General features: G+C 47.7%; 1 protein-coding gene and 1 pseudogene across 2 annotated transcripts; both read left to right on the forward strand.

The window, feature by feature from the left end:
- The first annotated feature begins 259 nt into the window (after positions 1–259).
- SLC1A6 (solute carrier family 1 member 6) lies at positions 260–17,740 on the forward strand. 2 transcript variants are annotated; one of them, XM_061149200.1, is made up of 9 exons: positions 260–464; positions 1,588–1,725; positions 3,468–3,672; positions 5,012–5,054; positions 5,469–5,812; positions 10,722–10,955; positions 12,205–12,399; positions 15,009–15,143; positions 17,545–17,740. In XM_061149200.1, exons 1-9 carry the CDS (start codon positions 260–262, stop codon positions 17,738–17,740), a joined length of 1,695 nt encoding a protein of 564 aa, XP_061005183.1. The 2 variants fall into 2 exon arrangements, with proteins under 2 accessions (XP_061005183.1, XP_061005184.1); XM_061149201.1 differs by lacking the exons at positions 3,468–3,672; positions 10,722–10,955; positions 12,205–12,399; positions 15,009–15,143; positions 17,545–17,740 and having other exon boundaries at positions 5,469–5,599.
- Positions 17,741–21,232: 3,492 nt separating this feature from the next.
- On the forward strand, positions 21,233–21,695 carry LOC133061575 (large ribosomal subunit protein uL23-like; annotated as a pseudogene).
- The last annotated feature ends 1,238 nt before the right edge of the window (positions 21,696–22,933 follow it).

Below are 22,933 nucleotides of genomic sequence, written 5' to 3' on the forward strand. Positions count from 1 at the left end.
GATACAGAATGGCAAAATCGTCCCTGAAATTGTGATCAGCTTCTTTTTCTCTCCCACCCATGCCTGGGAGTGGTTCTGGAGATCTTGATCCTTGAACTCCAGACGGTGTTCTCAGGCAGCCCAGCATGGGCACATCCCCCTGGTCCCGCTGTCTCCCGGAGTTCCTCACCAGCTTCTTCTGCCCTTCCCTTTCTACCCACATTCGCCTTCTGTCTCATCCCTCACCAGGCCTGCTCCCTCTGTCCCCCACAGATAGACGATGAGCAGCCATGGCAACAGCCTCTTTCTGCGGGAGAGTGGCCAGCGGCTGGGCCGGGTGGGCTGGCTGCAGCGGCTGCAGGAGAGCCTGCAGCAGAGAGCGCTGCGCACGCGCCTGCGCCTCCAGACCATGACGCGCGAGCACGTGCTCCGGTTCCTGTGCAGGAATGCCTTCATCCTGCTGACCGTCAGTGCCGTGGTCATTGGTGAGTCACGGGAGGGGCGGGCTCTGCCCTTGGAGGCAGAGGACTCGAGGGATACCCCCTGCACTCACGTTTCTTCCCTCCACTTACTTATTCTCACCTGCACGCGTGCCCAAGTCCACCATTCCGCCTCCCCATGATATACACAAGTGGGTACACACTCCTGCAAACACGGCTGTGTATGCAATGTCTCATGGATATGCAAGTGTACGCACATGCATAAATATACACTATGCAAATGCACACTTTCTGCATATGAACACACAACGTATACTTTCTGCATGTGAACACAGACACGAACACATTTTTATGCATGTACAAAATTTACGGGTGCAAACACATAAACTCACATACTTGTACACCTATAGTAGAACTTACAAACATGTTCACACACACATATGCGTTATTCTGCTCACACATGGGCTCACTGGAAAGCTTAAATACATGTATACCCCCATGCTTGAAAACAGTAACACACACATATGTCACACCTAGGTGCACACGTAGGAAAAACATGCACGTCTCATGTATGTGGGCCCTCACATACAGGCACAGATACATATGCACAAGTGACATGGTGTTTAGCTGCTAAGTCATGTCCAACTCTTCTGTGACCCCATGTACTGTAGCCTGCCAGACTCCTCTGTCCATGGAATTTCCCAGGCAAGAACACTGGAGTGGGTTGCCATTTCCTTCTCCAGGGGATCTTCCCGACCCAGGGATCGAACCCGAATGTCCTGCACTGGCAGGTGGAATTCTTTACCACTGAGTCACCAAGGAAGCCAACACATACAAGTAACACCTATACGCACACATAGGAAAGACATGTACATGTCATGTACATGGGCCCTCATATACAGGCACAGATACATGTGCACAAGTGAGCATACACTGTCACATATGTGTACATAGGTACACAGGAGTGTGTAGACATACACACACATGCCAAAGCAGTAGCACATAAATTCATTCATTCCACAATGTACACACCAACACACACTCATCAAATGTTTCTCTTTTCTTTTATCTCCATCCGCACACACACAGACCCTTCTTGGGACGGATGGCCCCTCCTTGGGGCTCAGTGACCAAATTCAACTCTATGCATCCTTCATTCTGGCCCTAGGGGTCAGCCTGGCCTTTGCCCTGCGCCCATACCAGCTCAGCTACCGCCAGATCAAGTACTTCTCTTTCCCTGGAGAGCTCCTCATGAGGATGCTGCAGATGCTGGTGCTGCCCCTCATTGTCTCCAGCCTGGTCACAGGTGAGAGAACCCAGGCTGGGGCTGGCCTCCAAGACCCATCTGAGTCCAGCCTCACACCTTGAGCCAAGGCTGTTCCAAGCATGGGACCACCTCCCCAACTCAGGACCTCAAACATGGAGCATGCACCTCTCTCTGAGTCCTTGACCAAAGCCCCAGTCCCAATCAGAGCTGGGTTCTAGAACCTGTATGACCTAGATGACTTGTCTCAGTAATGTTCCTGTACTTTTCCTTGGAGGTAAAATACCAGCCTGTTGGGGGCTTAGAGGTGAAGGGAAGGCTGTTGTGGGGCCGCCAGGAAAGGTACCTGGGATATGGTGTGGATGGTCATGGAGTGGGCTGTAGATGAAGGTGTTTGAGACGGAGGTTACAAAATAGTGGGTGGAGAAAGTGAAAGTGAAAGTCGCTCAGTTGTGTCTGACTGCTTGTGACCACACGGACTATACAGTCCTTGGGATTCTCCAGGCCAGAATACTGGAGTGGGTAGCCTTTCCTTTCTCGAGGGGATCTTCCCAGCCCAGGGATCGAACCCAGGTCTCCTTCACTGCAGGTGGATTCTTTACAAACTGAGCCACAAGGGAAGCCCTGGTGGGTGGAGGGTAGGATGGAAGTATAGACGGCCTATGCAGGGCTTGGTAAACTGTTTCTATGAAGGGCCAGGGAGAGCACATTTTCAGTTTCAAGGGCCATGTGGTCTCTGTTGCAACTCTTCACCTCTCTTGTGCAAAAGCAGCAGCAGATTAGTAAGTAAACAAATGGACATTGTTGTGTTCCAATAAAACTTTATTTACAGATATAGGCAGCAGGCCATATTTGGCCCATGAGTGGTCAGTGCCCAAGCACCAGCTTTGGGGGGTGGGGTGGTGATGCTAAAGGCATAGAAGAATGATTTCTTGGATTGGGTTTCCCTAGCCACAGAGCCTGAGATGGGGATGTTTGCACAAGTGATTTATTGAGGGATAAAATAGTTTTCAAGAGAAACCTATGAGGAAGTGAGATGAGCAGGATGGGGTGGATAAAGAAGCTAAGCAGACATAGCTTCAGAGGAAAGCAGGTCTCTCAGCCTGATCCCATGGGGAGCTCTGGAGAAGGTTTAACACTACAGAATCGTTCTCCACAACTCTGCCTCCCTCTAAATCAAAGGAGCTGAGGTTTTGAATCCCTGTACCAATCAGTCATTTCTCCCAGCCTCCCCTGGGGCCTTTGTGGGTGAGTAACTCCTGCTGTGCTGAGAGCAATATTCAAGAGAAGGGGCAAGCATGAGTCGTTAGCAGCCAGCATGCTCAGCTGTGGAAAGATCAGTGTATCAGCCTGGTAAAGGGTGTCTGGATGGGGTACCAAGCGTATATACTACATACAGATAGTGTATAGTGAGGTGGGTTGAAGGGAGGTATGATTCTTGGGGTGGATAGTAGGATAAAGTGAGGAATGCAAATGAAGTTATGGTGCAAAATAGGGGTAATTAGAGGATGGAGTAGGGGTTGAAAATGTTGGCTTGGAGTAGAAGGAAGGTTAGTGAAGTGGTGCTTGGGATAAAGGATGGAGTGGAAGGTGTATTTGGAACACAGAATGGGAGTTGGAGGATGGCGATGTGGGTGGAAGGATGGGGGTGGGTCATGGGAGGAGGGTTGGGTCACGGGAGGAGGGTTGGTTGTGGCAGTATGGGGACTGAGGAGCAAGAGGATGGGAGAGCGGGTGGTGGGGTGTGGATGGGGATCCTTGGGGCTGCATCACCTGTCCTCCAGGTATGGCGTCCCTGGATAACAAGGCAACAGGGCGGATGGGGATGCGGGCAGCTGTGTACTACATGGTGACTACGGTCATCGCGGTCTTCATCGGCATTCTCATGGTCACCATCATCCACCCTGGGAAGGGCTCCAAGGAGGGGCTGCACCGAGAGGGTCGGATCGAGACCATCCCCACGGCTGATGCCTTCATGGACCTGGTCAGGTGACGTCCTTTCTAATGTTGATGGGAATTCCAGCCCTACGTGTAACAACCTTTACTCATGGGGAGACCTGTGGGGAGACAGGCGGACCCAGTCAGGAAATACAACACCCAAGTTGAGCCTAGTTTTAGAATAATAGTGCATGCTCAGTCATGTCCAACTCTTTTTGTGAGTTCCTGGCCTGTAGGTAGCCTGCCAAGCTCCTCTGGCCATGGAATATTTCAGGCAAGAATACTGGAGTGGGTTGCTGTTTCCTTCTCCTGGGGATCTTACCGACCTAGGGATCGAACCTACATCTCTTATGTCTCCTGCATTGGCAGGCAGATTCTTTACCACTGGTGCCCACCTGGGTTTTCTTGGCACCCAATTTTTGTCCTGGGCGGTGGTAGTGGTTTAGTCACCAAGTTGTGTCTGACTCTTTGGCGACCCTGTGAACTATAGCTCACTATAGTGAGGCTCTCAGAACTATAGGCTCTTCTGTCCATGGAATTTCCCAGGCAAGAATACTGGAGTGGGTTGCCATTTCCTTCTCCAGGGAATCTTCTCAACTCAGGGATGGAACCTGGGTCTCCTGCATTGCAGGTGGATTCTTTGCTGACTGAACCACCAGGGAAGCCCACAAATCCCCTGAGATTGATTTTGCTTTCTTCCAGAATGTGGTCTTTTGATCCTTAGGCTCAGAAAGCTGTAGTTGCACCTTCTTGGTATGGACTCAGGACAAATGGTTTTTGTTTGGTATTCCAGAGATGCACTGGAAGGTGAATAATTCTCTTGGAGTAGCAAGATTTTGCCTGCCAGTGTCAAGACTGGCCACAGGTCTCCCCTAGTGACTTAATTTGGGGAAAGCTAGTGTTGGAAGAGTTCAGGAGCTTTCTGTGTTGTTTTGGAGACATCACTGTATGTGAAGTCCCTGAGATGGCATAGTGTCTTAACCTAGGGCTCAGACAGACTGCATTTGGGGTCCATCTACCCCTCCCCCCGAGTTAGCAGCTGTGTGGCGTTGGGTAACTTGCATAAGTCTTTTTTGCTTTGGTTTCTTTGTATGTAAAATGGGGGAGAATCAGTAATACTTTTAGGGTTGTGTGCATACATGCATGCTTAGTTGCTCGGTCATGTCTGAGTCTTTTTGACCCCATGGACTGTAGCCTGACAAGTTCCTCTGTCCATGTGATTCTCCAGGGTTAGTGTGATGTTTAAATCAGATCCTAGAGGTAAGGCACTTCGCTCAGTGTTCAAATGTTGTCTGCTGTTAATATTGTTGCTGTTATTATTATTGCTGTGATCACTCTAGATTCTTTTCCAAGGTCTAACCACGTCCATTTATCTGATGTTTTTCTGCAGAAACATGTTTCCGCCCAACCTTGTGGAGGCCTGCTTCAAACAGGTCAGGGGGAAAAGACATTGTCTGATCAAGGAGGTTTGGGGGGTTGGGGGAGCTTGCTGCTGAGTGAATGGTCCAGGAGTGAGGGATGGGAAGAAGGACAGGACAGAGTACTGTTCAGGGTTTTTGAAAGAGTCTGAAAGGAAGAATGTGCTTCCTAATGGTGTGGCGATCAAGGGAAGGTTAGAGACAAGGACTTAGGCCAACCCAAGGCTGCCTGGGGATGGTAATGGAGAAGGATCCAGGGCTTCTGATCATACACTGTTGAGGAGACAGGCCCCCAAAATCTGTCTGAACATTGCTCATGCAAAATCTATACTCATTCTCCCATGCACTGGTTGTTCACTTCCTCATTTATTTATTGATGCACTCAATCTACTATGCATTCATCTGTGGCCTGATATCTCCATATTTCAGTTTAAGACGCAGTACAGCACGAGGCTGGTTACCAGGACTGTCGTGAGGACAGACAATGGGTCTGAGCTGGGCACCTCTATGCCACCATTGTCCTCACTGGAGAATGGGACCGGCCTCCTGGAAAACGTCACGCGAGCCTTGGGCGCCCTGCAGGAGGTGCTGAGCTTTGAGGAGACCGTGCCTGTGCCTGGCTCAGCCAATGGCATCAACGCCTTGGGCCTTGTGGTCTTCTCAGTGGCCTTTGGGCTGGTCATTGGCGGCATGAAACACAAGGGCCGAGTCCTGCGGGACTTCTTCGACAGCCTCAATGAGGCTATTATGAGGCTGGTGGGCATCATTATCTGGTGAGTGCTGGGCTGTGATGGGGGCAGGGAGTGATGGTGACGGTACATGGGAAGGATGTCAGGACCGGGAAGTCAGGCTGTGGGTTAGCTACTGAAATGGTTGTGGGGAGCCTTTGGCCAAAGTCATCTGTATATGTGTTGGTTAATTCACTCAGCCACTCATTCCTTCACTCCTTTGTGCAATGGTTTATTCACTCATTCACTCCCCTATTCATCTATGTATTCACTCATCTATTCATTTGCACTCATGCTTCTGTGCATTGTTCATTCACTCCATCATTCATCTATTCATCTGCTCATTCTTCTGTGGATTAGCCACATTATCCATTCACTCATTTATTTATGTATCTTCATTCTTCTATGCATTGGTTTATTCATTTCCTCATTCATTTGTTCATTTTTCTGTGTATAAGTTAATTCACTCATTCATATATTCATTCACTAACTCATCCATGCATTAGTTAATCCATTAATTAATTGTTTGATTGATTTCCTCACTAAGTCATTTATTCATTCAGACTCATTCTTTGACTGACTTGTTCATCTCTACATTTGTTATTTTATCATTCAATCAAATATTCCCTGCATTCATTCATCTGTTTGCTTAACCCACTCATTCATTCACACACCCATCATTCATGTTTCATTTGCTCATTTTCTTATTCATTTATCCACTCTCTAATTATTCCTTAATTGACACATTCATTCATTCACTCTTTAAATCCCATCACTCTTTCAGCAGACATTTTCCCAGGCAGACTTTGTTTCGAACTCTGGAATACAGAGATAACTTGAATTCAGTCCTTGTCTTCAAAGAGCTCGCAAAGTCTTAGAGGAGACAGATGCATGTTAGATAAATATGATACAAGGTTGAAGGTTCTAGAGTCAAGAGACATTTAGAAAGTATAGGGAATATGATTGACAGAGCCATGGATAAAGAAGATGTGGTACTTACACACAATGGAATATTACTCAGCCATTAAAAAGAATGACATAATGCCATTTGCAGCAACATGAGACCTAGAGAATGTCATACTGAGTGAAGTCAGTCAGAGAAAGAGAAAAACATGACATCCCATATATGTGGAATCTAAAAAGAAATGATACAAATGATCTTACTTACAAAACAGAAAAAAACTCTCAGACTAAGAAAACGAAATTATGATTATCAGGGGACAGGATAGTAAGGGAGTTGGGGATGGACTTGTACACACTGCTGTATTGAAAGTGGATAACCAGCAAGGACCTCCTGTGGAGCACATGGAACTCTGCTCATTGTGACATGGCAGTCTGGGTGGGAGGGGAGTTTGGGATACATGGATACATGTATGTGTGTGGCTGAGTCCCTTTACCGTTCAGCTGAAACTACCACAGAATAGTTAATCGGCTAGAACCAGTACAAAATAAAAGCTTCAAAAGAAAAAAAATAGCATAAGGAATGCAGAAAAGTGAGCCGCCAGTGAAGTATATGCAGTGAACTCTGCCTGGGAGGGTGAGGAGAAAGTCATGGAGAAGTCCACCTCTTAGTTGGGTCTTGAAAGGTGAGTAGGAGTCCAACAGGACATGAAGAAGGAAGAGGTACTTCAAGTAGAGGGAACAGAACATGCAAAGCTTGAAGGAATCTGAGTTGTCTGGGGAATGGTGAGGAGTTCAAGAAGGTGGGAGCATACGTTGGGAATAGTGGTGGAAGATGTGAACAAGGCTGTCTTCCCAAATTGGGGAAGAGTTTGTCCGTCCTCCCAAATCAGGTGAAAGTGGCCGGGAGGGGCTTGGGGCTAAGTTGAGAGCTTGGGAAAGCATCAGGGTGCAGAGTGTCTATTTGTATCTTGAGCAAAGAAGCAAGGCCTGGGGATTGGGGTGGGGAGAGGGAGTGGCAGACAGTAACGAGTGCTCGCAGCATCTACTGTATCTTCACTATTCAGAACTTAGCACTAAAATATTTAAAGAAATTGATTTCAAATGAAAATTAAAGGGCAAATGTTAAAAAAATTTTTTTGATTAAAAACAAAAGTCATGGATACAGAGTGGTCTCCCCAGCCAGGCTCAAGGTGGTCTCTGCCTTGTAATTCAGTTGGCATTCTTTGAAAACAAATTATTTATTTTTGGCTGAGCTGGGTCTTTGTTGCTGTACACGGGCTTTCCCTAGTTGCGGCGAGTGGGGGCCACTCTGCAGCTGGGCACAGGCTTCTCACTGTGGTGGCTTCCTTTGTTGCAGAACATGGGCTCCAGGGCACGTTGAGCACCCTTCGGTAGTTGTGGCCCGCTGGGCTCAGTAGTTGCAGCCTGCGGTGTCTAGAGTGCAGGCTCATTACTTGTGGCCCATGGGCTCAGTTGCCCCGCAGCATGCGGGATCTTTCTAAATCAGGGACTGAACTGATGTCCCTTGAATTGCAAGGCAGATTTTTAACCACTGGACCACCAGGGAAGCCCTGGTTGTCACCCTTTTTCAAGTGCTGTTACTTCAAGAGGTTACGACAAAAAATAGACAAAGCAAAACCCAAGAGGAAAGCAAAACAGGACTGGAAGCAGGTACAAGAGAAGGAAGCAAAAAACTTACAACATAAATATATTAAAGTGAATCCAGGACTGAACCAGAAGACTCTTAGTATGTTTGTATGCATTGCACATAACCACTTTGTCATTAGGAACAAAAGTTTCAGAAGTGGAGGGGACGGGGACTGTGGGGCCAGTAAGCTCACTCCACTGTGTTCACAATTGGGCTTCTGAGGCTGCGCAGGAGGGAGAAGTCCCCCTCTCCCCTTTCTTACCCACTTGGGTCCAGTTAACCCCATGAGGTCCAATGCCCTGGAGCCCTCCAGCTGCTTTTCCAAGATCTCAACTTAGCTTGGAAGGGAAGCTTATCAAGGATAAGCAAGAAGATTGAAAAGAAGTATTGAAAACTCAACTGAATTGGGAACCGTGAGTTTTATAGTGGTATTTGGCATGTTTTGGAAAATATCCATATGTCACAATAGTAAAGAATCTGCCTGCCAATGCAGGAGATGCAGGAGTTGCAGGTTCAATCCCTGGGTTTGGAAGATCCCCTAGAGTAGGAAATGGCAACCCACTCCAGTATTCTAGCCTGGAAAATTTCATGGGTAGAGGAGCCTGGTGGGTTTCATTCCATGGGATCACAAAGAGTCAGACATGACTGAGCAAGCACGCACGTACACTATATGTGCCAGGTAGCTGAGTATGGAAGGAAAGAAATCATGTACAGTAGATCCAGATTTGAGGAATTTTGTAGAAGATGAGAAGGAAGGATGGAGGTGAGGAGTTTGGGAATATTCCTAGACACAGAGTTGGAGACAATTCAGCAATCACCCACCAGGGCTAACCTTGAGCTCAGAAATGTCTGAAGGTGTCTCCTGTATCCTTATTTCCACAGCCTAAGCTTGGGTCTCATCATTTCTGTTCTAAGCTGTTGCACCAACTTCCCAAGTGGTCCTCACCTCCTCTAGTACATCCTCCATGACAATGAACAAGTGTAGACTTCAATTTCTAAAGAGAGAATTAACAGAGGAAGCCAGGGGATGGGTTAATTAGGGCACTGTTGGCAGAAACTCATAAAACTAAGCAATGAGCTGATTTGAGGGGAAAACAGGTGAGCCCCTGTTGAACTTGCTTCTTCTGTCTCCTCCACTATCTTTTTCACTCACTGCTCCAGTCACACTGGTCTTCTCTCTGCTCCTCCTATACTCCTAGCTCACGTTCACCTCTGGGTCTTTGCACTGTTCCTGCAGTGCTTTCCCCTCAGATACGCATGGTTGCTTTTCATCATTCAGGTCTCAGTGCAAATGTCACCTCTTCCAAGAAGCCCTCCCTGACCACTCCTCCTTAGAGCCCCACTCAAAAGTGACTCTCTTTTGCAGCTATCACACACTGAGGTTTTTAAGGACATATTTCTCTGTGTGCTGCATATTTCACCCATTAGAATGTAAGTACCAAGAGGGCAGGGACCATGTGACTGGAACACAGTAGGTGCTCAATGGATATTTGCTGAGAAAATGAATAAATAGGTAATTTAATAAGACAGGTTGTTTATAGTTCATTTTTATTGGCATATAGTTGGTTTACAATGTTGTGTTAGTTTCAGATGTACAGCAGAGTGAGTCAGTTATATACAATATACATAGATATATCCACTCTTTTTTAGATTCTGTTACCATGTAGGTCATCACAGAGTATTGAACAGAGTTCCCTGTGCTATACAGTAGGTTTTTATTCAGTTCAGTTCAGTCGCTCAGTCGTGTCCGACTCTTGTCCATTTTATATATAGTAGTGTGCATATGTTAATCCCACTCTTCCAATTTATTCCTCCCTTTTCACTTTGGGAACCATAAGTTTGTTATTTACATCTGCAACACAATTTCTGTTTTGTAAATAGGTTCATTTGTACCATTTGTAAAGATCCCACATATATGTGATATCATAGGATATTTGAGAGAAACTGTTTTGAGATGTCTGTGGGAAATCCAGGTGAAATAGCTCAGGGCTGGTGAATGAGTGAGGATAAGCACTTTTAGGGAAGAGAATAGGGACATACGAGTTACAAATATGGGAAATGAGGGAAGTTAGAGGGTCAGAGATAGGGAGTATCTGGGCACAGCCTCAGGAAGAAGTCCTGAAGACAGCGATTATTGGGAGGTCTTTGAACTGGGGAGTGACTGAAGGAGAGCCCTTATGAGAATATATCTTGGAGTTGCAGGACTGAGGCTGAGCTGTGGATAAGCAGGAAGAAAAGAGGGGATATGTTCATGGAAACCTGCCCCATAGGTTATTGTGTGGGGGAGGTTGGAGGGGAGTCAGGTGCTGTATGGTGGGTGTTGCCTGGCTCCAGGGTCTATATGGGCTGCTAGTTCCAGGGGAGGTCATGAGGAAGGCCTGACAGGTGTCTGGCTTGGCCCAGGTATGCACCCGTGGGTATCCTGTTCCTGATTGCTGGCAAGATCTTAGAGATGGAAGACATGGCTGTCCTGGGGGGTCAGCTGGGCATGTACACCCTGACTGTCATCGTGGGTTTGTTCGTTCATGCCTGTGGTATCCTGCCTCTCATCTACTTCCTCATCACCCACCGGAACCCTTTCCCCTTCATTGGAGGAATACTGCAGGCTCTCATCACCGCCATGGGCACGTCTTCCAGGTATGACCTTGACCCCCACTGCTGGTGCCTTTCCTAGCTTCACTCTTTGTCTTTCCCAGGATCTCCTGGGAGTCCTGCCCTCTCTACCACTTCAGAACCTCGTCTGGGCTGTTGAGTAGTGTCAGCGGCTCTTTGAAGGTGGCTCAAGATCTCCTGGAGGAGGAAATGGCAATCCACTCCAGTATTATTGACTGAACAATCCCCTGGACAGAGGAGCCTGGCAGGCTACAGTCCATAGGGTCACAAAGAGTCAGACATGACTGAAGTGATTAGCACTCAACACCTGGGCACTGATCTTTGTCATGCGCTGGCTTTTGTGACTCTTTTTCCCTCTTTTTCTGTTTCTCTATTTAATATGGACAGAGAGCCAGCTACCAATTTTGAGGTTAGGACAAAGGTTCCAACATGCCTCCTGATCTCAGTCATTTTCTAGCTCATAGGGTCTTATCTTGCCTTGAGATGGCCTCTGGGAGATCTCTTGGCTTCTTTTATTTTGTGGTTTCAGGGGGTTCATAAGAAGCTCCCCTTTCTCTCATCAACCAAATTCAAAACAATCTGAGATGTATCACTAAAGCCAACCAGATGGAAGAAGAATATAATTTTTATTGCTTATACACTGAAGAATGTGCCTCTTGATCTGTGGTCGAGTAGGATTGGCTCGCTTGTACCCCCAGAGTTAAACTCACCAGGTTGCCACAGGCATGGATACCTAAACATCCTCTCTGTGGGTCCAAGCTTCTCTTTGCATGATATAAAGCTGACCAGACAGAGCACATGTTTTATGGATCAGCTGATTCCAAGTGGGGAGAAAGACTGAGAAGGCTAGTATAGCTGAGGTCAGTCCCCAAGTAAACACGGGAAGTGGGGAATAGGAGTCTTCTGTAATACCCTTCTCTTAGCCCTGAGAGGTGGTAACTTAGAAGACCTTTCCTCTTCTTTCTGGGAGTGGATAGTTAGAGTGAACTAGTGGCATGAACCAGTGACCTGAACTAGTGTGTAGTAAGTAGCCTTAAGCTATTGACTTTAGGTGGGTTAAGAGACCTGAGCCTGGGGGATGTCACTGCTGTGTGCTCCCTGTATCATGAAGAGTCCCTCTCCCCCATGCACAGTTATCAGCCCCTGAAATGTTATACATCTGCCATCTTCCCCTCACTCTAGTTCCCAGCCTGCCTCCCAACGTTCTCAAGGGGAGCCCTCCTTGGGCCCATGACTACCCCCTATCCTCAGCCCCTGGGGCTCTCTTCCCCAGCTCTGCGACACTGCCCATCACCTTCCGCTGTCTGGAGGAGGGCCTCGGTGTGGACCGCCGCATCACCAGGTTCGTACTGCCCGTGGGGGCCACCGTCAACATGGACGGCACCGCCCTCTATGAGGCCCTGGCCGCCATCTTCATCGCCCAAGTCAACAACTACGAGCTCAACCTGGGCCAGATCACAACTATCAGGTGAGTTGGCCTTGGCTGGAATCTGCCAACAGGTGAGACCTGAGAAGTCATTAGCTTGGCTACGCGGGGGGGGGGGGGGGGGGGGGGGGGGGAGGGCGGCGGGTGGGAGGTGGATGGTGTTGGAGGGAAGGGAGCCTTTGTATATTGGATGGGGGTGTGTGTTGGGGGCTGCAGGAAAAAATAAGACATGGTTCCTGCACTCAGGGAAGATCTAGTCTAAGGAAAAGACACTGATGATAGTAATGCTGATGACAGTGATGATGATGATGGTGTAGATTATGTTGGTGATAGTGGAGATGATGTGGATGGTGTTGATCATGGTGATGGTGGTGATAATGGTTTTGGTGGTGACGATGATGGCCAACATTTATGAAATTCTTGCCATGTACCATCTCAGTCACTCCATGGACTGTACCCCATGGACTGTAGCCTGCCAGGCTCCTCTGTCCATGGGATTCTCCATGGGATTCTCCAGGTAAGAATACTGGAGTGGGTTGCCATGCCCTCCGGGTGATCTTCCCAGGGATCGAGTCTGTATCTCTTACATCTACTGCATTGGCAGGTGGGTTCTTACCACTAACGCCACCTGGGAGACCCAGCAGCTTCTCACTAGCTGTCTTATTAACACCTGGTGGTGTGTATATATTGATGTTACTCTCTCAGTTCGTTAGCCTACTCTTGATTCAGTCTGACCCTCTACTTGGTGGTGGACCACCATCTCTTTCATTTTCTAGGTGTCATACATTTTAGTTTTCCTAAGCCATATACATGTAAGTGTATATGTTTTTTCACTCACTCAGTGCCATAGATGGTCTTCTTTTGACTCTAAATGTAGCCCACCTTCCAGAGTGTCCTTCCTGGAATCAGGACCTCTCTCTACTGACCCACCTACTTCTAGCACATGGGTGTGTGGGGGACTCAAGCTTCTGCTTCATGGCTGCTGCCCCGGTTGATTCTTCTGCCCTCTTCCAGCCCCCAGAGGCGGCTGGTTAAATCCTTGCTTTTACACCTAGGGAGACTAAAGGAGCAAAGAAAGAAACATTGAGGAAACTGCAGAGAGCATTGGGATCACCTCTCACATTGCTCTCTCTGGGTGAGGCACGGGGTGGCATGGGTTTGTTGTTGGTTAGTCGCTCAGTTATGTTTGACTCTTTGCGACACCCCTGGCCTGTAGCCCACCAGGCTCCTCTGTCCATAGGATTCTCCAGGCAAGAATACCGGAGTGGGTTGCCACTTCCTCCTCCAGGGGATCTTCCCGGCCCAGGGATCGAACCCATGTATCCTGCCTTGCAGGTGACTTCTTTACCACTGAACCACGAGGGAAGCAGGGTGGCATGGGTGTGACATCCCTAAACACTCATGCCATGCTGACTGCTTGCTTTCCTTTGCATCTGTGGACAAAAAATGTCACTGGTCTTTTCAGTAAACAAAGATTGTCACTCTGCCGTCAGCTATTGACCTCTGCAGCTGCCCCCAAAGGTGCCCCTTGGGGGCAATTCAGGATGGAGCAAAGCAGACTACTGGCCCTGAATAGTTCAGATGCACATCTGGAAATGATATCAATGGGCCAGACTCTCATATTGTCCCATACATAGAAAAGCACTCAAATCACTGACTTGAGATGTCTGGTGTTTTTAATTTAAATCTTAATTGGAGGATGATTTTTAAAATTGATTTTCAATTTTTATTGGAAGGATAATCGCTTTACAATGCTGTGTTGGTTTCTGCTGTATGACAGTGTGGACCAGCTATAAGTAAACGCAGATCCCCTCCATTGGAGCCCCCCTCCCACTCTCCCTCCCCCACCCCAGCCCTCTATGTCTCCACAGAGGCACTGAGCCGAGCTCCTTGTGGTACACGGCAGCTTCCCACTAGCTATCTGTGTCACACAGAGTAGTGTATATATGTCAGGGCTACTCTCTTGTTTTTTTTAATTTTTATTTTTGTGTTTAGCAGTAATCTGTTAGAGGTTTCCTGACAGGTTTTTATTTTTCTCTCTTTTTTTTTTTTCAACAAAAACTCCTTCCTCCTTAATCTCTTCAGAACCTTTCCTCAGAGGTACCAGAGTGGCTGTCACTCTGGGTCGGTAAGGTCCCGGAATAAAATGTAACTCTCAGCTTTGAGGGGTGTATCTGGTGGCTCCGTGGTGAAGAATCTGCCTGCCAATGCAGGAGATGGGGGTTTAATTCCTGGGTTGGGAAGATCCCCTGGAGAAGGAAATGGCAACTCACTCAAGTATTCTTGCCTGGGAAATACCATGGAGAGAGGAGCGTGGTGGGCAGCGGTCCATGGGGTTGCAAAGAGTCAGACACAACTGAGCAACTAAACAACAACAACAACAACAAAAACAACTCAGCTTAAAAAAAAAACCCACCTGCTCTTGCATCTGCAATATGAACTGTTTAAAACGTCCATCATTGGATGAAACTCCAGCCAGATCCCAATAAAAGACGAGGGTGTATGTCTGCACTGGCTTTCTATAAAAGTCGCTCTGGATTTGCTCTTCATTTTGGGGATCTGACGCCTTCCCTTCTTTTGTGTCTCTCCTAACTCTCCCTCATTTCTCCCTTCCCCCTGCCTGCATCCCTGTGTCCTCTCTCCCCCTGCAGTATCACAGCTACTGCAGCCAGCGTTGGGGCTGCTGGCATCCCCCAGGCAGGTCTGGTCACCATGGTGATTGTGCTCACCTCGGTCGGCCTGCCCACTGAAGACATCACGCTCATCATCGCTGTGGACTGGTTCCTGTGAGTGTTCTTCAGACTCTTCTACTCTCTCTCCTCAAATCCCCTGCTTTTCCTGTAGGACTCCCAATGATTGGGCTCTTATTCCAGCAAGGACAGAACTTTAGAATTTTAGAATCAAAAGAGGGCCTTGGAGAACATCCCGAGCAGTATGGACCCCAAATTCCATAGAGTTAATAGTTGGAAGTAGGGAAGTAAGCCACGAGGGGCTTTACCCGTCTTCCAGAAAAGCCCCATGGCACCTGCCTTGTGTAGAAATCACAAAAAGAAGGTGATCCATGGGGCAGAGCTGACTTGCAAATTAAAAAAAAAAATTCTCAACTTTTATTTTAAAAATTTTATTTATTTATTTGACTGTGCCAAGTCTTAGCTGGGGCATGTGGGTCTTCTAGCTTTGTTGTGGCATTTGAACTCTTAGTTTTGGCATGTGGGATCTAGTTCCCTGACCAGGGATTGAACCTGGGCCCCCTGCTTTGGGAGTGAAGAGTCTTAGCCACTGGACCACCAGAGAAGTCCCTCAACTTTTGTGTGTGTGTTCATGTCCCCTCAGTTGTGTCCGACTCTTTGTGACCCCATGGACGGTAGCCCGCCAGGCTCCTCTGTCCATGGAACTCTTCAGGCAAGAATACTGGAGTGGCTTACCATGCCCTCCTCCAGGAGTTCTTCCTGATCTAGGGATTGAACCCCTCCCTATCTCTTATGTCTCCTACACTGGCAGGCAGATTCTTTACCACTAGTGCCACTGGCGGAGCCCCCCTCAACTTTTATTTTTTAATTAATTATTTTTGGCTGTGCTGCCAAGCTTGTTGAATCTTAGTTCCTTGAAAGGGGATTGAACCCAAGCCCTGGCAGTGAAATCTGAGTTCTAACAACTGGAATGCCAGGGAATTTCCTCAACTTTTAATAATAGGAGGTTTACATACAAAAATCTGGACTTTTATCTCCACCTTGGTGCTCTCGCCTGGATCTCCCTCCCATTTAGACGGTTTCCAGCAGGGTCTTATTTACTCACAGTGGTTACCTTCCTCATTCTGTATGCTGTTCAGCTCATAACCCCTAATTTTCTTTTTTAAAAGGAATTAATTTACTTAAAAAATTGGAGTTTAATTGCTTTACAATGTTTCTGCTGTCCAGCAACATGAATCGGCTGCGGGTGTACATATATCCTTTCCCTCCTTCCCCTCCCTCCTTCCCCCTCCCTCCTTCCCCCTCCCTCCTTTCCCCTCCCTCCTGCCCCCTCCCTTCTTCCCCTCCCTCCTTCCCCCTCCCTCCTTTCCCTCCCTCCTTCCCCCTCCCTCCTTTCCCCTCCCTCCTTCCCCCTCCCTCCTTTCCCCTCCCTCCTTCCCCCTCCCTCCTTTCCCCTCCCTCCTTTCCCTCCCTCCTTCCCCCTCCCTCCTTTCCCCTCCCTCCTGCCCCCTCCCTTCTTCCCCTCCCTCCTTCCCCCTCCCTCCTGTCCCTCTAGGTTATCACAGAGCACTGAGCTGGGCTCCCTGTGCTACACGGCAGGTTCCCAGTTCAGTTCAGTTCAGTTCAGTCGCTTAGTCATGTCTGACTCTTTGCCACCCCATGGACTGCAGCACACCAGGCCTCCCTGTCCATCACCAACTCCTGGCGTTTACTCAAACTCATGTCCATGGAGTCAGTAGTGGTGCCATCCAACCGTCTCATCCTCTGTCATCCCCTTCTCTTCCTACCTTCAATCTTTCCCAGCATCAGGGTCTTTTCAAATGAATCAGTTTTTTGCATCAGGTGGCCAAAGTATTGGAGTTTCAGCTTCAACATCAGTCCTTCCAGTGAATATTCAGGACTGATTTTCTTTAGGATGGACTGGTTGGATCTCCTTGCAGTCCAAGGGACTCTCAAGAGTCCAACACCGCAGTTCAAAAGTATCAATTCTTTGGCGCTCAGCTTTCTGTATAGCCCAACTCTCACATCCATACATGACTACTGGAAAAACCATATCTTTGACTAGATGGACCTTTGTTGGCAAAGTACTGTGTCTGTTTTTGGTTCCCACTAGCTATCTATTTTACACAAAGTTGTGTATATATGTCGGTGCTACTGTCTCAACTCATCCCACCCTCTTTCCCCCGCTGTGTCCACGTGTCCATTCTCTGCATCTGTGTTTCTATTCCTGCCCTGCAAATAAGTTCATCAGTACCACTTTTCTAGATTCCATATATATGTCCATACCCCTAATTTGCTATATCATACATTTACGTTAAAAAAAAGAATTGCACTGCTGAGAACTAATATGAGCACATCAGAGCTTGGTCCAACCTGTGTTGGACTGGAGCATGAGCCCTCACTCCAGGGCATGAGGAGCCCCCAGCTGCTGCACCGTCTTTGTGGAGTGCCTCAAGCCTTGATTAATGGCGGCTTCTCTCTCCCCTCCCCTCTGCAGTGACCGACTTCGCACAATGACCAACGTGCTGGGGGACTCTATCGGAGCAGCCGTCATTGAACATCTGTCTCAGCGGGAGCTGGAGCTGCAGGAAGCTGAACTCACCCTCCCCAGCCTGGGGAAGCCCTACAAGTCGCTCATGGCACATGAGAAAGGGGCGTCCAGGGGGCGGGGGGGAAACGAGAGTGCCATGTGAGAGCCCCCTGCCCTGCCACCCAGAGAGGAGGGAAGGGGGTCCGGGAGGGGGTTCCTGGGGAAGAACCACTGCCCGAGTGACTGTGCACTGAACACCATGTTCTTTCCAGCATGTTTGGGGGGAAACTGAGATAAAGGAGCAGGAATGAAAGATGTCTAAGGTGTCTGTTTCTCTCTGGGCATATACTGAAAATTTGTGGGGGAGGCCATGAGCAAGGCAGAGGAGGAGATCTTTGCCCTGGGATTAGGGATAAGAGAAGCTTCAGGTTCAACAAGATGAGGGGTCAGCTCATGTTCCTCATTTTCTCAAAGAGTGGTGGAACTCAGTGTTGTTGTTGTTCAGGTTGCTAAGTTGTGTCCAACTCTACGACTCTGTAGACTGAAGCACAACCAGGCTCCTCTGTCTTCCACTGTCTCCTGAAGTTTGCTCAAATTCATGTCCATTGGATTGGTGATGCTATCTAACCATCTCATCCTCTGCTGTCCACTTTTGCTTTTTCCTTCAATCTTTCCCAGCATCAGGGTCTTTTCCAGTGAGGCTGCTCTTTGCATCAGGTGGCCAAAATATTGGAGCTTCAGCATCAGTCCTTCAAGTGTGTATTCAGGGTTGATTTCCTTTAGGATTGACTGGTTTGATCTCCTTCCTGTCCAAGGGACTCTCAAGAGTCTTCTCCAGCACCACAGTTCCAAAACATCAACTTTTTGGTGCTCAGCCTTCTTCATGGTTCAACTCTCACATCCGTACATGACTACTGGAAAAACGATAGCTTTGACTATATGGACCTTTGCTGACAAAGTGGTGTCTCTGCTTTTTAATACACTGTCTAGCTTTAAAACAATATCCATGGCCTCTGTGTGGGGAGTCCCCATGACCACCTTCAGATTTGATGATGTACCAGAAGGACTCATAGAACTTGAAAAAGCTGGGATACTCTCATTTATGGTTTACTGCACTGAAAAGAGACACTGAAATCAGCAAAGGTAAAAGATGCAGGGGACAGGGTCCAGGAGAGGGCAGGTGTGAGCTTCCACTTGTCCTGTCTCAGGGAAATTGCATGACTAGCCCTTTATTCTTTCAGCAATGAGGTGTGACAACACGTGTGAAATATTGCCAACCATGGAAGCCCACCTGAACCTTGGTGTCCAGAGTTTTTATCCAGGTGTGTCACGTAGGCATGGGGTCCCTGCTGGCCTTCACAGCTCATTCTTGAGTCCCTCCAGTGTTAGTCGCTCAGTCATGTTCGACTCTTGGCAATCCCATGGACTGCAGCCCACCAGGCTCCTCTGGCTGTGGGATTCTCCAGGTAAGAATACTAGAGTAGGTAGCCATTCCCTTCTCCAGGGCATCTTCCTGACCCAGAGATTGCAGGCTTCCTGCAGTAGCAGGTGGATTCTTTACCATCTGAGGCACTAGGGAAGCCTGAGTCCCTCCAGAGGTCAGACTAATATAGCATTGCCCTGGGTCCCAGGTGAACAAAGCCTGGCTTCCCCGGTGGCTCAGTGGGTAAAGAATCTGCCTGCAATGCAGGGGACACAGGAGGCACAGGTTTGATCCCTGGGTCAGAAAGATCCCCTGGAGCAGAGAATGGCAACCCACTCCAGCATTCTTGCTTGGAAAATCCCATGGATTGGTGGTCCACAGCAGACACGAATGAGCCATTCAGCACACACAGCGTTGCCCTGGGTCCCAGGTGAACAGAAACAGGCATTCGCCATCAACCAGACTACCTGGCATGGATTAAGGCCCCAGGTGAACAAAGACACTTTTATCAGGCAGGATATTCCAGGGGTTCAGAGGTCATGTTTCAGGAAGCAGTCCAGGGCCAGTCCTTTCTTTGGGCTTTGAGCACCCCTTATCCTCTGAGTTAAACCTTTTACTTCATACACCCCATTGTTGGGAACTGGGGAAGCAGGTCCCATGGAGATGAGTAATGGGGACTTGTAACCCCAGCACTTGACGCCTGGGACTAATTGTCCTGGACATTCCCAGGCTGGCCCCAGGGGGCTCCTTATATGTAAGGATGGATGTTGGAGTTTAACCATTATTTTCTTGCAGGCTAATGAACCAGGTGGGAAATTACATGAGACCTTACTCGATGTGTGGGGAGAACAAGGAAAAACAGAAGATAACATGATTATAGCTGCTATAAATATAACTCAACTCCATGATCCTTTTGTCTAAGAAATATAATATTAATTTTTTCTAAATCAAGCTTCACTTGAGCACTTACCTCTCCCAAAGGCAGGGGGAGGATAGGGTGGGAAATTCAAACATGGGTAGGCTTTGGGATGCTCCATCCTCCATTTCTTAAAGGTTTTAAGAGAACTCTTGAGCATAAGCAACTGAGAGAACTTGGGAGAAGCGCTTCAGAAATCTTTAATCTATTTAATCTATCTCACCATGGAACCAAAATCACTGTGAATGGTGACTGCAGCCATGAAATTAAAAGATGCTTGCTCCTTGGAAGAAAAGCTACAACAAACCTAGACAGCATATTAATAAAGCAGAGACATCACTTTGCCAACAAAGGTCTGTGTAATCAAAGCTATGGTTTTTCCAGTGGTCATGTACAGGTGTGAGAGTTGGACCATAAGGAAGCTGAGGGCCAAAGAATTGATGCCTTCAAATTGTGATGTTGGAGAAGACTCTTGAGAGTCCCTTGGACAGCAAGGAAATCAAATCAGTCAATCCTAAAGGAAATCAACCCTGAATATTCATTGGAAGGATTGATACTGAAGCTGAAGCTCCACTACTTTGGCCACCTGACGTGAAGAGTCAATTCATTGGAAAAGACTGTGCTGCTGGCAAAGATTGAGGGCAAGAGGAGAAGGGAGCAACAGAGGATGGGAGTTGGATGGCATCATTGACTCAATGGACATGAGTTTGAGCAAACTCTGGGAGCTGGTGACAGACAGGGAAGCCTGGTGTGCTGTAGTTTGTGGGGTCACAAAGAGCCAGACATGACTTAGTGACTGAACAACAACAATTGGAGACAATTATGGTAAGAGTTTAGAAATATTCCGTGAGAAGACAAGAAGCTCATCCACTTATATTCAATGCTACAATGGACCTTGGGGAACTTTGCATGAGATGCCAGTGTTAAACTAGAATTTCAGCTTTTATCTCCATCCATCCCATGGTCAGTGTTCTGCGTCCCCAGAAGGCTCCTGTGGAAGCAGTGTACGCTAGCTCTTTAGGGCTGCTGTGACAAAGTACCACAGATTGAGTGTCTTAAACAATAGAATATTTTTTTCTCATCATTTTGGAGGTTAGAAGTCCTAGATCGAGGAGTTCCCTGGTGGTCCAGTGGCTAAGACTCTGTACTTGCAATGCAGGGGGTCCTGGGTTCTATCCCTGGTCAGGGAACTAGAGCCCACATTCTGTAACTGAGAGTTCTCATGCTCCAGTGAAGATCAAAGATCCTGCGTGCCACAACTAAGACCCAGGGCAGCCAAATAAATAAACATTTACAAAATGAAGTCACACCTTTTCATGAAGATGGCACCAAAGGTGAAGAAGGAAGCCCCTGCCCCTCCAAAAGTCAAAGCCAAAGCAAAGGCTTTTAAGGCCAAGAAAGCAGTGTTGAAAGGTGTCCACAGTCACAAAAAAGAGAAGATCTGGAGGTTACCCACCTTTTGGCAGCCAAAAATACTGCTGCTCAGGAGGCAGCCCAAATATCCTCTGAAGAGCACCCGGAGGAGAAACAAACTTGACCACTATGCCATCATCAAGTTCCTGCTCACCACTGAGTCAGCCATGAAGAGAATAATTGGTATTCACTGTGGATGTCAAGGCCAACAAGCACTAAATTAAACAGGCTGTGAAGAAGCTCTATGGCATTGATGTGGCTGAGGTCAATACCCTGATCAGGCCTGATGGAGCGAAGAGGGCATATGTTCCACTGGCTTCTAACTATGATGCTTTGGATGTTGCCAGCAAAATTGGGGTCACCTAAACTGAGTCCAGCTGGATAATTCCAAATATAAAAGTTTTCACTGTGTTAAAAAACAACAACAAAAAACAACGAAGTCATGGATGAAGATGCCAGCAATGTTAGCTTCTTTTGAGGCCTCTCTCCGTGGCTTGTAGGTGGTTGTCTTCTCCTTGTAGATGGTCTTCCCTCTGTGTGTGTCTGAGTCTTAATCTCTTCTTCTTAAGGAAACCAGTCAAATTAGAGTAGGGCCCACCTGAATGAACTCATTTTAACTTGCATGCATTCTCAGTTGCTTCAGTTGTGTCTGAGTCTTAGGGACCCTGTGGACCATAGCCCCAGAGGCGGCTCTCTCCATGGGATTCTCCAGGCAAGAATACTGGAGTGAGTTGCCACGCCCTCCTCCTGGGGATCTTCCTGGCCCAGGGACTGAACCCCCATCTCTTATATTTCCCACGTTAGTAGGTAGGTTCTTTACCACTAGTGCCACCTGGGAAGCTTATTACTATGGCCTGTAGACCCCATCTTGAAACTCAGTCACATTCCCAGGTATAGGGGTTTAGGACTTCAGCATATGAATATTGTAGAGGACACAACTCAGGTCATCACACAAAGTGTGACCTACTGTCAAGGGATCCATGCCTCCATCGCCTCCAATCCTTGGAACCCCTTCCAGCTCTATTTTCTCTATAAGCCTGCATTTTAAAGAATAAAGAAACTTGGGAAAGATAGATCATTTTTTTTGGGGGGGGGGGGAGTTGTGGTTTGGATTTGATTTTATCCCATGGGTAGAAGGAAGTATAGATCTTTAAAAAATTTTTTATTTTGTATTTGATTATGATTAAGGGGCTTCCCAGGTTTCTCAGTGGTAAAGAATTTGCCTGCCAATGCAGGAGATGCGGGTTTGATCCCTGGGTTGGGAAGATCTCCTAGAAATGGCAACCACACCAACATTCTTGACTGGAGGATCCCATGGACAGAGGAGCCTGGTGGGCTATAGTCTGTAGTGTTGCAAGCAGTCTGAGACGACTGAAGCAACTTAGCGCATAGTTGATGTGGGTTTCCCTTGTGGCTCGGATGGTAAAGAATCTGCAATGCAGGAGATCTGGGTTCAATCCCTGGGTTGAGAAGATCCCCTGGAGAAGGAAATGGCAACCTGCTCCAGTATTCTTGCCTGGAAAATTCCATGGACAGAAGGGCCTAGCGGGCTACAGTCTATGGGGTTGCAAAGAGTTAGACAAGAGTGAGCACCCATAGCCATA

This window comes from Dama dama, chromosome 9, assembly GCF_033118175.1.
Source record: "Dama dama isolate Ldn47 chromosome 9, ASM3311817v1, whole genome shotgun sequence".
In the NCBI taxonomy this organism is placed as follows: Eukaryota; Metazoa; Chordata; class Mammalia; order Artiodactyla; family Cervidae; genus Dama; species Dama dama.